At 44.3% G+C, this 15,842-nt stretch overlaps 1 protein-coding gene across 1 annotated transcript in view; it reads right to left on the bottom strand.

The window, feature by feature from the left end:
• Positions 1–3,651: 3,651 nt before the first annotated feature.
• DGKE (diacylglycerol kinase epsilon) overlaps positions 3,652–15,842 on the bottom strand; it is a 151,940-nt gene continuing 139,749 nt past the window's right edge. The window contains exon 11 of the mRNA XM_085617181.1: positions 3,652–6,263. Coding sequence (XP_085473307.1) covers positions 6,066–6,263 — 198 coding nt within the window. The 3' untranslated portion in view covers positions 3,652–6,065. The remainder of the gene's footprint in view (positions 6,264–15,842) is intronic.

The following is a 15,842-nucleotide window of genomic DNA, read 5'->3' as shown; positions in this document are numbered from 1 at the left end:
TGATGAGCCTTAGTCTTACATTTTAGAATTTGGAATAATCTGTCTGGTAAAACAATAGCTTATACTCCAAGAAAATATGACAGTCATATATTTCCAGGACAACTCATAGGAGTTTTGGAAAATGCCATCAAATTTGGAAATCTCTTAAGTTTTTAGACTATCCTATGTAAATCGACACCACACTTACCAGGAAACAGAGGACGATCATTAAGAAGACAATGGACTGGCATTTGCCTGACTTTGCCATAACATTCTCGTTCTGGAGGCATATTTCTCCCCAGTTTATCAAATAAAAGTCTACCCTCAGCAATGGAAATCAAAGGGCAAAGCTCCTAGTATGACCGATAACCGGAAAAGAGCACTGAGAAAAAGGTGTTTAAACAATACAGAATCAAAGGAAAAAGTGACCCACGATGTAAAGAGGGAGGCAAGGAAGAGAGCTGAAGGGAGGAATGGAAACTAGCAATCATTTTGGACAAAAAGACCTTTAGCAAATGCCAGAGAACAGAGGCACGATACAGAGAGGGTCTACCACAATTTGATCAACAGATAGAAAAGGACTACGTTTTAAACTGCATCTACCGTGTCTCCAACTGAATGCAGGAGAAGTTGGCATATATTGAGAACTGTCACATCTGATGCCATCAAGAATTGGCCTGAGCATCAAAACACTACCACGATGTTCCATGAAAACAAAGCTAATATTGCTGAATGGTTGGATCAAATTTTCGAATGGGTCCATGGTGGATTTCTTTGCGTGAATGGAAATATAACCTAAACTCTGGTGTGGGAGGTATCGCCCTCCCAGGCCGCCTGCCCAATTTACTATAATCCAACCCAGTCAGCGTGATTCGTGATCATTTCCTACGCTATGCGGCATGCTACTAAACTGTCGGTAAGCAGTCAAACATGCCACTGAAATAGCAGAAACCATCCTACGACACAAAATTGACATCTGCTTTCTAACCAAAACCTAGCTGAACGAATACTCATACGCTGTCATCAATCTTGTTACCCCACAGGGCTTATCAATCATTTGTTTGACCAAAAGGATCACATCGGCGGTGGATTAGCTATCATACACAAAAACTAAACTTGCCTAACTTCCTTCCACATTACCAAATACCCCACCTTCGAATATTTAGATGTTCAGCTCTCCTCCAAAGGCCCGTCCTATTAAATTTCATGTCATCTAACACCCTCCAGGTGAAAAACCTCAAATCTTTGAAGGCGTTTGTGACCTAATAACACAAAACTCGCTAAAAGGCAGCACAGACATCATACTAGGAGACTTACACCTGCACCTGAATAATGCTGAAAGTCCAATAGTACACTCCCTATCCACCCTCATTGAAGCGAATGATCACACCCAACACTGCAACAAACTCACAATAAGGGCTCTACCCTTGCCGCAATCATCTCTAATCATAACACCTTATCCCTCCACTCCATCATACCCACTGACTGGACTGACCACCATCTAATTCTTTTTGATCTCAATGTCAACCAACCTAAGGTCCACTCCCAAACTATCCGTCCTAGGAACTGGGCAAGGAACGCACATCGAATCCCCCACGCAAAGTTAGAAGCATTTGTCAGTTCCCAAATTCTACCTCCACTCGACCACACCTCCGCTGATGACCTCACCTCACACTACAACACTAAAATGGCAGAAGTCCTTGACACAACCGCCCCTCTGAAACTCAAGAAATCAAGAAGTATTCCTTCCAGATCCTGGTTTAATAAAGGCCTTAACAAAGAGAGGTAAAAACGTTGATTGGCTGAAAGAAACTAGACAACAACTCTTGCTAACTCATCGTTCGCTACCCCTAGCTGAACACCTAAAATACAAAACCACATCTTCAGAGAAAAGTCCTCCTTCTTCCGAGCACAACGTGACTGTTCTAGGAACAGACCTAAAGACCCCTTCAGCATCTTCAAACAGCAAACCTGCACTTTTCCTCAACATTCAATTAATGACTCTACTAAGCACTGTGAAGAGTTCGCAACATTCTTCTCTGGAAAAATAACTAGCATCAAACTCTCACTTAACCCATCCACCTTCCCACCCTACATCAGAGATGCCCCCTCTAGCAAAGAGGGTCCACCCAATGCCCTACCACCAACTAAGGGCCGTCTCCCCAAACTCTCCCCCTCTGAAATCCAAAACACCAACCTCAACCCCTTGCAACTGAAAAATAATGCAGCTTGGGCTGAATTCGACTATATCCCTGAAGAAGTAGCCCTCAAACTACTCGCTTGCATGAAGCTAACTTCACACATCTCCGACCCCCTTCCTGCTGTGCTTGTCAAAAATCTTAGTCACACTATCTCTTCTACATGTACCAAAATCGTTAACTCTTCCTTTTTGAGCGGCTCCATGACAACCTCCCTCAAACTCAGCCAAGTCATCCCGTCATCATAAAGCCAGAAGCCAACCGGAATGACCTTAACAATTACAGATCTATAACTAACGAACCTCCCGCTCCTTACCAAAACTATCGAAAAATGTGTGCTCACACAACTCAACAACCATATTGCAAAATTCAACCTGCACAACACTTTCCAATCTGGGTTCAGGAAAGGCTGCAGAACAGAGACTGCAATGCTGAACATCACAGACAATCTACACAGTTCTCTAGATGATGGTCAGGCCTGCCTCCTAGCCCTCCTGGCCCTCTCCGATGCCTCTGATACCGTTAACAATGACATACTCCTAAACACCCTTTCACAGCATGCAGGCATCAATGGCACTGTTCTGCTTTCCTCAACCAATGATCACAGCTAATCAAACTAAACAACTCCACCTCAAAAGCAACATCAGTCTAACATGGAGTTCCTCAAGGGTCAATTCTGTCTCCTGCCGTATTCAACCTCTATATGGAACCTCTTCCTTGCTGACCAACAACCATCTTAAGCTCAATCCCAATAAAACCCAACTCCTCTTCATTCAACCGAAAGAAAAGTCCTTTCCCATAGATATTTGGCTTGACAACCTCACTGCACTATACTGCAAACTATCCATCTCCAACTCTGTCAAATCCCTAGGCATTACACTTGACAGAGACATGAACATGAAAAAGAATATTAATGCCTTAGCTAAAAGTGCCTTCTACATGTTGAAGCACCTTAAAATAAAATGAAACCTTTCATCCTCCTCGAAGACTTAAAGAATGTGGTGTAATCCCTAGTCCTCTTCAAGCTCGACTAATGTAATGCAATGAACACAGGCGCCCCAGAAAAACAACTCATGTAAATATGTTTGTATTTGTAAAGCGCATTGCTACCCAATTAGGGTCTCCTGGCGCTGTAACTCATACCGCTGTGAAACCCTTCCTGGCTTTTCCCTGTGAAATGTCCACTCCTGGGCACCCCCAAGGTGAAGCCAGGCATCCCAGCGCTGTTGGGGCCGTTGTGGAGATTAAGCAAGCTATTGCCCAGAGTTGCAGAGTGGGACCCATGATTAGAATAGACACCGAGGCGAGAACTAACAGGTCCGAGGAAATTGAGCCCAAGACCCGCCGAGGCGGGAATTGAACCCTGGTCCCGGGCCAGACCTCTGCATCAGGGTCTGCCGCTCTAACCATTGAGCCACACATCTCCACATAAAATCCCTTTGAAAGCTACACTCCACTCAACGGCCAGACTTTTGTTGGGGAAAAATCGTTCTGACCACATCACTCCCATTCTCAAGAAACTCAACTGGCTATCAATCGAGGCCAGAAGTATACTCAAAACTGCCTGCATAACTCACAACGCTCTCTACACTGCAAAATCAATCTACCTCACAAACAAACTATCAAAAGCTTGCCAAAAGAGACCTCTTTAAAGCTTTAACACTCTTCTCCCGATTCCTCCCAAATTTAAGAAAGAAAGATCTTGCACCGGCTCCTTCTCCGGGAACACTCCTTGAATCAAGAACTCGCTGCCACAGGTTTTACGTGACAATCAATCATTCTTGCACTTCAGAAAATAACTTAGATGATGACTTCTCAATAAATACCTAAACCCTCCCCCCAAATCTTCTGACTCACCTGATGCTCTTACCGCACACCCTCCAAACAAATCTAGGCATCACTACCACGGGACAAAAACTATGTTCTACTCCCCCTACCTCCACAAAACCCTACCATAACTACCTCAGAAATATATCGTCCACATTTCCTACTGTCTATCGTATTCTTCTTTTATATACTGTTACTATGTATTTTTATTTACTCCTTTTTAACTCGTGTAATTGCTGCTGTGCTAACACTTTAAAGCGTTCTGATGCCTTTGGGTCAAGTTTGCGCTATACAAAACTCAATAAATAAAATACATGAAAAAAATAATAAAGTTAGGTTTCCAAAATGTTTCTTAACCTTCGCAAATGTAGCCACATCAAATCAGCGCTTCATAGGCTTCCAGTAAATGTAAGGGTTAAGCTCATCTGCACTCTCTCCAAATCCTACTGGAAAAACCCCAAAATAATTACAATCTTTAGTCGCCTGCTGTTCCACAAACAGGAACCGTTGTTCCTCAATTGCAGACCTCCTCACCTACATATGCTTCTACATCTTAAAAACAGAGCCAGACTCTAGGGGGTCTAGGGTTCCTATCTACAGAATGATGCTCTAAACTGCCAACTGAGAGTCGAATCAAACTGCATGAGGTTCAAAGATGTGAAGATATGATGTTTCAAACCTGTCTATAATGTTCTTGCCACCGAAGAACACTGAGCAAGATTCTGCCTCACCGCTCAGACTCTAACAACCCTTCAAAGGGTCTAAAGCGGACTCTTTCTTCAGATGAATTTCAGCATTCTGAAGTAGCACACTATAAACTCTAAAAGAATTGATGGTAGAGTGTTTAGAGCTAGGATAAGAGATGCCAAATGACCAGGGTAGAGGAAGAGAGTCTGAGTCACAATGACATAATCAATGATAGTGTAAATAATACACATTTCTGTGAAGAAACAGGAACATTAACAATGAATTTAAAGTATGAAATGCAGAAGGAGTTTTAGGATGATGCCTGCTCACTTGTAAGCGCCTATCGAAAATGGCAACCATGCACCATATTTTCTTGCTTCAGGCACGTCCACTTCAGATATACTCCTGGCTACTTTGTTATATTTGGCAACAATGAGCTGTATTTTAACAACAGTATTCTTCTGCCTCACGCATAAATATATAAATAACGTTACAGAGGATTCTAATGTAGGATCCTTATAGCTATATTTCCTGAAGGCATTTTCTTTATCTACACATTTTAAAAATATCAGTGCATATTTTAACTATTATTAAGTAGGATACACTAACATTTCAATTGGAATAAACACACTGTTTATGAATTGTAGTTTTGAATCTGAAACCTGCATGATTTTGGTTTAGAAACAACAATTATTGTAAAATGGTCCCTTAAACTTGTTTAAAAGTGAAGTAAAATGGATGTCTGTTCTCTTATCCGTTGGTAACACTTGAATGTTCTTAATTTGTTAATGTACACACACTACTAGATCTACCACCGGAACAATACACACAGGATACCCACACACGGGGACTATATAAGACAGAGAATACACTTCTCCTTGTCTCTGCTCAGGTGAAACTTCACCAGTTACTAAAGCTTTTTGCTAGATTCTGATTTCATGGGTTTTTAGAAATACAATGAAGTGCTAGGAAAGTAAATCCAAGTTGGCTGTAGTTGAACTCTGGAACTAGTTATTGGTCCATTGCTTTCCGTTTTGATTTCTTTTGAACCTTTTAAACACCTTCCTTCTTTGTGCTAGGACAAACGTAGACCAATGTCCAGGATTCCTGTGCACAAATTGGATCCAGCAGTAACTGCTTGCAAATGACTCAGTAGAGTTTTCAATGAGCAATTTAGCCATATGCTTCCACGCAGAGAAAATATTATATCTTACCTGTGTGTGGCTCAGTACATAACACACTTCACAACAGGGAAAACGCATTTGCTAAGATGCGAAACATATAACATTCAAGCACAATGACCTGCCTAAGAAGAATATTAAAAGTAGTGACTATGGCGGTTTGCTAATTCTTGGATTGGAGGTGAGTGACGGGCTAGATTTCTTCATCTGTTTGGTCTCCTTCCTTGGTGTCCTCCAGCTCGGATGTGGTGGATGCTTCATCGTCTGACTGCTCCCCCGAGTGAGATAACATGAGAGCATGTGTCTTGTGGGTGATGGTGACAGTGCACGGGCCCTGTGCCCACGGCTCTCCATCCACCTGCATAGGCATCTTTGAGCTCTTCAGGATCAGCTGCCAGCAAAAAAAATGAATTAGTCAAGTCAAGACTTAGAAATTTTCAAAGGTGACTGAGAGTAGTCTACTCTTATACAACATTTACAGCAAAGAACCTGCAGCAGGCTATTCTTCACATTCTTGATACTTGGTCGTGGATAAAGGTCTAAAAGAATGCCATTCAAGAGCTGGGTTTGCTTGTTATACTAGCTCACTTAGTGATGCAGCAACTGTTCCTAACTCCTACCAATGTAATGAAATAACAGCAATGAGCAGCAGTTGAGGTGGGATGTTGATTTTGGCATGCAAGCTCTGGGTCAAAGTTGGGCAAATCACTACCTAAGTTAAGATAGATATGGATTGCAGCTTTTCATCTCCCTTCAATGCCGAGTATGGAAGGATAAGCAGAGGATCCTAGCCAATTGGACCTCAAATGCCCCTATGTCATGCTTTGTAAAGTAGGCTGGCCAATATAGGGTCTTGCACTCCATTATATTTTGCAAGATTTACTAGACAGGGCACAAAATGAGAAAGCTCAACTCCTGTAACTCTGTGGTTTCCAGATATTCATATAACATGAAATTCTTCATCAGCACATGCCAGAAAAATTGTGCATTGTTCAATTCACCATTCATCTTTATTCACATCAAATCAATGTTAGTGTTTTCAATGGCAACATACATTTTGCGTTCGTAAGGTGATCTCTGTAAGCTTTGTCCTATAGGATTGCACAGTTTGGTTCCCCCCTCTAACTGTTTAAATGTTTGGCATTCAAGAACTAATACTGATGCATATCAAGATCACAGTGTTCCAGGATAATATCAAATTGAATATATTGTGCAACTCAAATATAATGTCAAAATATTGTGGGACTTAATATACAGGGTAGGAATATAGTTTGTTAAGGTACATTATAATGTTTTTCGTTTCCAAACATAGTTGTGTAGAATATTGTTTTTATTTTGTAGTGTTTTATTAGTTTTATTTTAGTTATTATTATTTAATGTTGTGTGCAATATTTTTAAGTGCAAATTATTTTACTTTTGATTTTGTAGTACATTCAAAGATTTTTTAAATTTTATTTGAAATTATGTAATGGCAGGTTGTTGGGTTTGTGTTGTGTCGTTGTTCCTATGTTGGCAAAGGATTTTTAGAATGGAATCTTTCTGATCCTAATGATGACACACTGCATTGGGGAATGGGAGAGAGCAATTGGAGTCTCAGGCAGCAACAGCAATGTACCACATTTCTCCCTTTTTTCTGTAACTACTTACCTCAAATAACTCTTCTCCTTTGCATCGTTTATTTCACGGACGGCAATTTGAAGAACAGAAACCTGGTGTTCTGGCCAGAAAAGCCTCCTAGCTTATTGTCTCAAGAGTTTTCCGCATTCTTTTTGTCTCGACTTCAGTGCTTCTGCAATGGAGGCCTTCCAATGGAGGAGTTCCGATGATGTATTCCGATGATGTATCACAGCGTCTTTGCCGAATTGGTACGTGGACAGCTGTGGGGTAGCGAGTCTTCTCACTGATCCTGTACTAAAGTTTTTTTTAACGTTCTAATCAGACCATTCATCAGCGCCATCTTTCTGCAGCTGTGGTGACTACATATATGCATGCGTCAACATAAGTAACCTCATTGTGCATTTCCACTGCCATATTGGAAAAAGCTGAAATGAGATTTGTATTCATTCTCCTCCTTGTGATGCTGTGACGCCATCATGTCAATAAGCGGTCATCTTGTAAAGAACTCATTTGTATTAAATACACTATACTTGTGCCTTTATACAATTTCTTGTCTGCAGGTTCTCTCTTTGGAATTTCAATTTTAAGCACATTATTCATGTGCTAGTGACATTTATTTCTTTTTTTCATTGCCAGTGAAATTGCTCTCCATTAAGTGAGGCCTCTCCTGAGCCCCTGCACACCATTAGTGTTTGGTGTTTGAGGCCCTCCTCCACCCGCAGGTTATTCCTGCGCCTCATCCCTGGTGGTCCAGAGGATGTCTGACTCCTTTCTCTCACACCGCTTTCTGCCCCCTTCATCCTCTCCTTTCTGCTCCGTTTTCACCCTTTAGCTTTTTCACCCTTTCACTCTTTATAGCATTTTTCTTCTGCTTTCTGCTCCGTTTCACCCTTTATTCCTTTCACCCTTTTACTCTTTACATCTTTCTCTTTTCTTGTTTCACCCTTTTACTCTTCACATTTTCCTCTTCTTTCGCTTGCTTCCCCTGTTTTCCTGCCGCTGCAGCTCCTGCGGCCCCTCCCCCAGTGCGAAAAGTCTGAGCCAGTTCCCCTCCCCTCCCCGCTCCCACCTCCCAGCTGTCCAGCCCTACCCGACCCCTACATAATGGCGGCCGCTGCGGGGACAGGCGAGCAAGACCACTGACTCATTATCAGTGAAATTGTTCTCCCACCATCGCAACTCCACCATTAAGTGAGGCCTCTCCTGAGCCCCCATGCAGCGGACGCGCGCAGCGAGCGCGCCAAGGCAAGCCCGTCTGCAACCTGACCGCGACCAACGCCAGGAACCCTGAATCTCCGCACTGCCAATGATACAACCAAGCGCCACTCCACGCACTCAACCCAGGCCGCAACAACAACTGCAACCGAGCATGACCAGCTGACATCCACGGACCCTTCAGCTGTCACCACTGCCGGCACACCTGCAGCACCACCAGGAACACAGACCAAGCACAACCTGCCCACAAGAACACAACCGAACAGAACACCCTGCAATGCATCCTCCTCAATGTCCGATCACTCCACAAACACGCCACAGAAATCTGGGACCTCCTCGACAGCACCACCCCAGACGTAGCATTCTTCACCAACACCTGGACCAACACCACCTCGGGACCAGACATCACCATCACCATTCCCCAAGGATACAAGATCTCCAAGAAGGACCGCCCCACCCGCCCGGGAGGAGGAATCGCCATTGTCCCCAAATTTACCCTCCGGCTGAGCACACTCCCTGACGAGCCCACAGACCTGATGGAACACCTACACTTCAAGATACAGGCCAGCCCTACCACCACCCTCCGAGGAACTCTCGTCTACCGACCCCCGGACTCAGCGGACCTTTCATCAACTCCATCGCGGACATCATCTACCCGCAAGCCATCGCATCCACCAACTACACCCTTCTGGGACACCTCAACTTCCACCTCGACAACCAACTAGACCCAAACACCACAAACCTCCTGGACAACCTCCACAACATTGGACTCCACCAGATCATAACCGAACCCACGCTCTCAGCAGGACACACCCTCAACCCCCTCTTCACAACAGGAAACTCCATCACTCCCGTGGACAGACCATCGATGCATCCACTTCATCTTCAGAACACCCACCATCCACAGCCACCAGCATCTACTCCCACGAAGAAACTGGACCAAAATCACAGAAGATCAGCTCACCTCCTTCCTCGGCAACTCCACCCCAACCACTGCGGAAGACGACGACCCCAACACCACAGCCCGAACTCTGCACAGATGGATTTCCGTCAGCGCCAACACCATAGCCCCCCTCAAGAAGAAGAACAACACACACACCAAGAAAGCCAGATGGTTTACCACCGAACTTTGAGAGTCCAGACGCACATGCCGCCACCTCGAAAAGGCCTGTAGGAACCCCAAATTTGCAGACGCCCACAGCAACTTTAGAGCTGCCACCAACGCCTACCACCAACTCATCAGAAATACAAGAAAAACAGCGATCGAAGACAGAATCTCCAAATGCGCACAACACCAAAGAACTCTTAAGCATCATCAAGGAGTTCACCCAACCCACCAGCAAGTCTACTGACATTCCTCCCTCACAAGACCTCTGCAACAAACTCAAGAACATTTACGACAACTTCGACAAAGACAACCAACACACTGAACCCTCACCAGCCACCCCGACACCCTGAAGCCAACGATCAACAGCTGGACAGCCCTCACCACCAAAGACACACTAAAGACGATGAAGTCAATCTACTCCGGGGCCCCCATGGACCCCTGCCCCCACCACATCTTCAAAAGAGCCGCCAACACCATCGCACCCATGCTTCGCCACACTATCAACCGCTCCCTGGAGAATGCCTCCTTCCCCGACGACTGGAAACACAGCAAGATCAACCCCCTCCTGAAGAAGCCCTCGGCTGACCCCACCGACCTCAAACACTACAGACCCATTTCCGTGCTCTAGTTCCCAGCAAACGTCATTGAGAAAGCCTTCAACAGCAGACTTGCCACCTTCATCTTAAAGCACAACATCCTTGACTCCTCCCAATCCGGCTTCAGAAAAAACCACAGCACAGAAACCGCCCTCCTCGCCGCTATAGACGACATCCGCTCCCTCCTGGACAGAGGAGAAACAGTAGCCCTCATCCTCCTCGACCTCTCAGCGACCTTCGACACAGTCTCCCACCGCACCCTAACACGCAGACTCCACGACGCAGGGATCCGGGACAAGGTCCTCGACTGGATCCACTCTTTCCTCTCCGGCAGAACGCAGCAGGTCAAACTCCCTCCTTTCCTCTTGGATCCCACATCAACCAACTGTGGAGTCCCACAGGGGTCCTCTCTCAGCCCAACGCTCTTTAACGTCTACATGGCTCCGCTCGCCCCCATCGTCAGGACCCATGGACTCAACATTGTTTTATATGCAGACAACACCCAACTCATCCTCTCCCTATCCAACGTACCCAACTTTCAAGAAGGCATGGAAGCCGTTTCCGTTGCCGAATGGATGAAAAGCAGCAGCCTACAACTCAACACTGACAAAACAGAAGCACTCAGCATGGGCCCACACCCCTACGCCTGGAATGACACCTGGTGGTCCCCCGCCCTCGGAAGCCAACCCACCCCCACTGACCACGCACGCAACCTTGGAATCATCCTGGACTCCGAGCTCCCGATGGACCGCCAGATCAACTCCGTCGCATCCTCCTGCTTCCACACCCCCCGCCTCCACCATAAGACCTTCAAATGGATCCCCCTCGAGCACCAGCAGCCTCGACTACAGCAACACACTCTACGCCGGAATAAATAAAAACCTCACCTGCAAGCTACAAAACATCCAGGAAGCTGCCGCAAGACTGGTTCTCAACCTGCCAAGACACTGCCATATCTCCCAGCACCTGCGGACACTCCACTGCCTCCCCATCGAGGCTAGAATCACCTTCAAGATTCTCACCCACAAAGCCCTTCACAATACCAGACCAGCATACCTGAAAAACTGACTCAAATTCCACGCACCCCAAAGGAACCTACGATCAGCCCAGCTCTCCTACGCCGAGGTCCCTCGGGCCAGAAAGACCAGATTGGGAGGATGCTCCTTCTCCTTCCTCGAGGCCAGAGCCTGGAACGCCCTACCGCTCCACCTCAGACAGACATCACTCCACACCTTCACGAGAAACCCCAGAACCTGGCTCTTCGACAGACCCCCCTCCTTGATGGACTGGAACCTGCACCTCCCCTCCTCCGCAGTGCCTTGAGACCCTCACGGGTGAGTAGTCGTACTAGTGATTGATTGATTAATTGATTGATTGATATTCTCCTCAACACTGAAATACACAATTGTGCACAGTGAATATTTCTACAACACACCATTTTTTTCTTTTAACTCATCATTTCTCCACTTTTTCAACTTCCAGGTGAACCATCTATCAGATGGAAAGGGTGGTTCAGAATATTTAATGCACACCTAGAGCTATTGATGAACTAAAGTTCAGGCCAAAAAGGAAAAAAATGGATCTTACTACATTAACTTGGCATGGAAGGGCAAACTATTTATGAAGAAGTACCATAATTACTCCAAGAAGATGACGAAGAATTGGCAGTGAGAAGGTTGGAAAGACATTTCAGTAACCTGCCAAATCTTATCGTTAAGAGTCACAGATGTTTTCCAGAGAACAGTCTGCATCAGAGTCTATTGACATATATATGGAATCTTTACTAGTGTTAGGAGTGAAATGTGAGTTTGGAAACTTCAGATATCAACTGAATACAGATCAGTTAATAGCCTGATGTTTAAAAAAAAAAAGAAATCAGGAATGACTTATCACCTGCAAAAATCCTTCTCTTGATAAATCAATAAACATAGCTAACAGCATATAAGACTCTAAAAAATACTTAACAGAGCTCAACATTTCTGATTAAACTATTTCTGTTGTGCAAAATGACAAACTTGGTACTTCTACTCAACCTGGAAAGTTCACTTAGCAAAAGAAGAAAATGCCTTCTGAAAATTTATGTTTTAGATGTAGGTATAAATTCCATGTTGCCTCTTCAAAACAATGTTCAGCATTAGAAAAAGAATGCCTTAAATGAGAGGTACTAGGAGACTTTGCATGAGTGTGCAGAGCTAAAAAAAAACATAAAGGTTAATTCTGTAGCAGATCACGATTAAGAGTTTCTTTAGAAAAATATACACGAAAAAGGTGTGTTTTTATGCAAGGATCCCATTGAGAATCTTGTGCTGGATAGAGATGGTATCATATTTGTAAATTATTCTGGCTCCAAAATCACAATTATTCCAAGAGATACTATCAGTGATAACAGACTTTTGTCTGATCATTCATCTCCTGACATAAACCCTGAAGGTTACAATGGGGTCAAAATAGACCTAGAAAGTTATTTTGAAACTAGTATACAATTTAAGGAGCATATTGTTTTAGGCAAAGTGTATGTCTCAGTCAAAGGGCCTGATCTTTTAGGAATGCTAAACTCATTTGGGGTGATGAGCAACAAAATGCTTTCATGGAGACTAAGAAAGAACTGACCAATGCACCTTTGCTCAGCCCATTTCACCAAGTAAAAAACTCTGTATTACCAGTAATGTAGGAATTGGAGCAGTTCTTACCCAAAATCAAGGTAAACGTGAAAACACAATTGCATTTGCATCACACATCTTAAAACCCCAAGATAGACTATACTCTAAGGGCCCGATTAAGAGTTTGGTGGTCTAAGGACTGCCAAACTCGTGGGGGCATGGCGGTGGTGGTCCTATTATTACTAGGGTGGTGGGACCGCCACAGCACCGCCGCAGCTGTTCCCTGGCGGTGTTGCGGCAGCCAGGAGGCCGCAATATGCTTGGGGGGACCACTTCGGTCCCGCCAAGCCTATGACGAGTTTCCTCTCTGCTGGCGGTGTCATGGAGGTTCCTACTCCACGAACACTGTGGCAGAGAGGAAGCAAAGGGGGCCCTGCAGGGCTCCCTGTGCCTCCTCCTCATGGGGATGCACACAGGAGGGCACATGTGTGCATGCACCCCAGTTCCTGGACGGCATGGTCTTTTCAGTCTAGGCTGTCCAGGAACTGTTTATGGTGTTCCCATTGCAGTGCCCATTTTCAGGGCACCGTCCTAGGAACAACAACAAAAGCCTGCCAGACAGGAGGAAACTCCTAATCTGGCGGGCAGTCTGACCACAGCTTTGGCTGTGCTGCGGCAGGGCAGACCTGGCACCTGTACCCTCAAAGTCGTAATAGGGGCCTAAGTATTGCCTGCAACTGAGCTGTATAGAAGTTTAAACCATATGTATAGGGTACAAAATGTTCTATAAAAATACTATCACAAACCTTCAGTAGTAATAATGTATGACACTAATGTGAACACCAGTAAAGCTATGGCCAGATTAGTGAGACTCAGTTTGAAGCTGCCAGAGCACCACTTTAATGTCATACACATTGCTGGTAGGAGAAACAAAAAAAGCTGATTGTTTGTCACATCTTCAAAGTTGTCTAGATTCTGGGAGTGACATACCTACTGATAATGATGATAAAGATTTGGAATGTTTGGTTGCAAACATTTGTTGGTTCAATGGAGGATGTGAATGTGAACAGGAGTGGATAGATGCCTTCTGTGAATATTTAATATTGAAGAAAGTACTAGACTATCTCACTATTGGATTGCCGATTGAAAATAATTCTAGCTATAAACTTGTAAATGTTCAGTAAGGTTCTTCAATCCAAACTGTCTGCTGAAGGTGATGTTCTGTTTTGGGGAGATAAATGTATACCTCTGTTGAAAATTTGTCATATGGCCATTAGGGTAATTGTCGACATTGCTAAGTTAGCCTGAGCTCTACTGCCATGATGCTGCTTTTGCGCACGTTACTACATGCCTTTATTTTGCAAGAATTTGTTTATGCCTTTCACATGAGAACTGTCTTCTTTTTGCGTTCTCTGCTAGTTCCAGGAGTTTAGTCTCAACACTATGTGCAAGGTTGATAAACAATGTCCCTTGTTATTCTGTTCTGGTCAGTCCCTAGCACCTAGACAAAACATGCTAAACACAGCTGCACTGCTGAAAACTCATGCTTTGATATTACGGGGTTGGATGTTGTTCAAACACAGAGCTATGCTTTTCCTATGATGTAAAGCTTCCATCTAGGCTCTAAGGTATGGGGTCTGCTGACAAAGCCCAGAGATCTTCTATTTTATAATAAAACTTCTTCTAGTCAAGGGGAGGGTGGTTAGGCCTTATAATCCTTTTTCCACTCTCTATATATGATGAAATTCCCCCTTTATATTCTATGGAATTGTAACAATGCTAATTGTTCTGAGTTTACTCATTTCGCTGCTGGTAGTGGCTCGTATACTGCATTATAGAGCACAATAGTTAAAATAAACATTTTGAACTATTACAGTGACTCTGCCAAGTCTTATTGTGGACAAGTACGAGTGAGTGAGCGAAAGGGTATGTCTTGCTACCGTGATTCCTGAGAGAGTCAGGATTGTTGTGTTCTGGGTTGTCTAATCATGTGTAGCTTTGTGATTATGTAGGAGAACGAATGAGTCACTATAGCTGGTTGGTTTCGGGTTTTTGGGTACTAAGGTGGTAGGAAGGTACAACCCCTATACACCAAGGTCCTGTTTTCCTGTGCATAGTTCTGTGTATGTGCAGAATCCCCGCAACACATTAGGAGTAGGTTGTTGGCTCTATGCCATAAAGGTCATTTGGGAATGACTTCAAATATAGAAAATGTTAAGATTGCTGTATCGGTGGCCAGCCATGCACAAAAATACTGACAATTGGGTGCACAGTTGAAGCAATGGTTGGCAAAATGCAAAGGTCAAAGACAACGGTTTAACAGCGGACACAGGTGAGTGATTCTGGAAAAGGGACAAGGTAGCCATAGATTTTGTGGGACATTTAAATTTCTTCCTATACAACAAAGGAATGCAATTGTTCTAGTTGATTACGCCTCCAAGTAATTAGAGGTAAGATTTGTGCTGGAACCTCACACGCAGTGTCATTACTTTTCTCTCCGACATTTTGTCCTAGGGAAGGTTTTCCTTCAGAGTGATTCTCAGACATGGGGTAGTTTATCACCAAAGGAGCAGGAATGGAACAAAAACGTAGCAGTTTGTACCACCTGCAAAGTAATGATATGGCAGAAAGGATTGTGGTTGAGTGTGTAAGAGGTGCACGTCTAGGTGGTGTGGATGTGGAAGATACTGTAAGAGCTATGCTTTGGCTCATTGAAATACCCCTAACAATGTTGCAGGCATCCTTCATTTCTGTGCTCTGATAGGGAGGAGATTTTCTGAGTCCAACATGGCTGTTTAGATCTGGAACTGCGGGACGTGATGCTTTTCACAAGA

Source organism: Triturus cristatus, chromosome 7 (genome assembly GCF_964204655.1).
Source record: "Triturus cristatus chromosome 7, aTriCri1.1, whole genome shotgun sequence".
In the NCBI taxonomy this organism is placed as follows: domain Eukaryota; kingdom Metazoa; phylum Chordata; class Amphibia; order Caudata; family Salamandridae; genus Triturus; species Triturus cristatus.
Note: the sequence above shows the minus strand (reverse complement) of the source record. Positions and strands in the feature narration are given on the sequence as shown.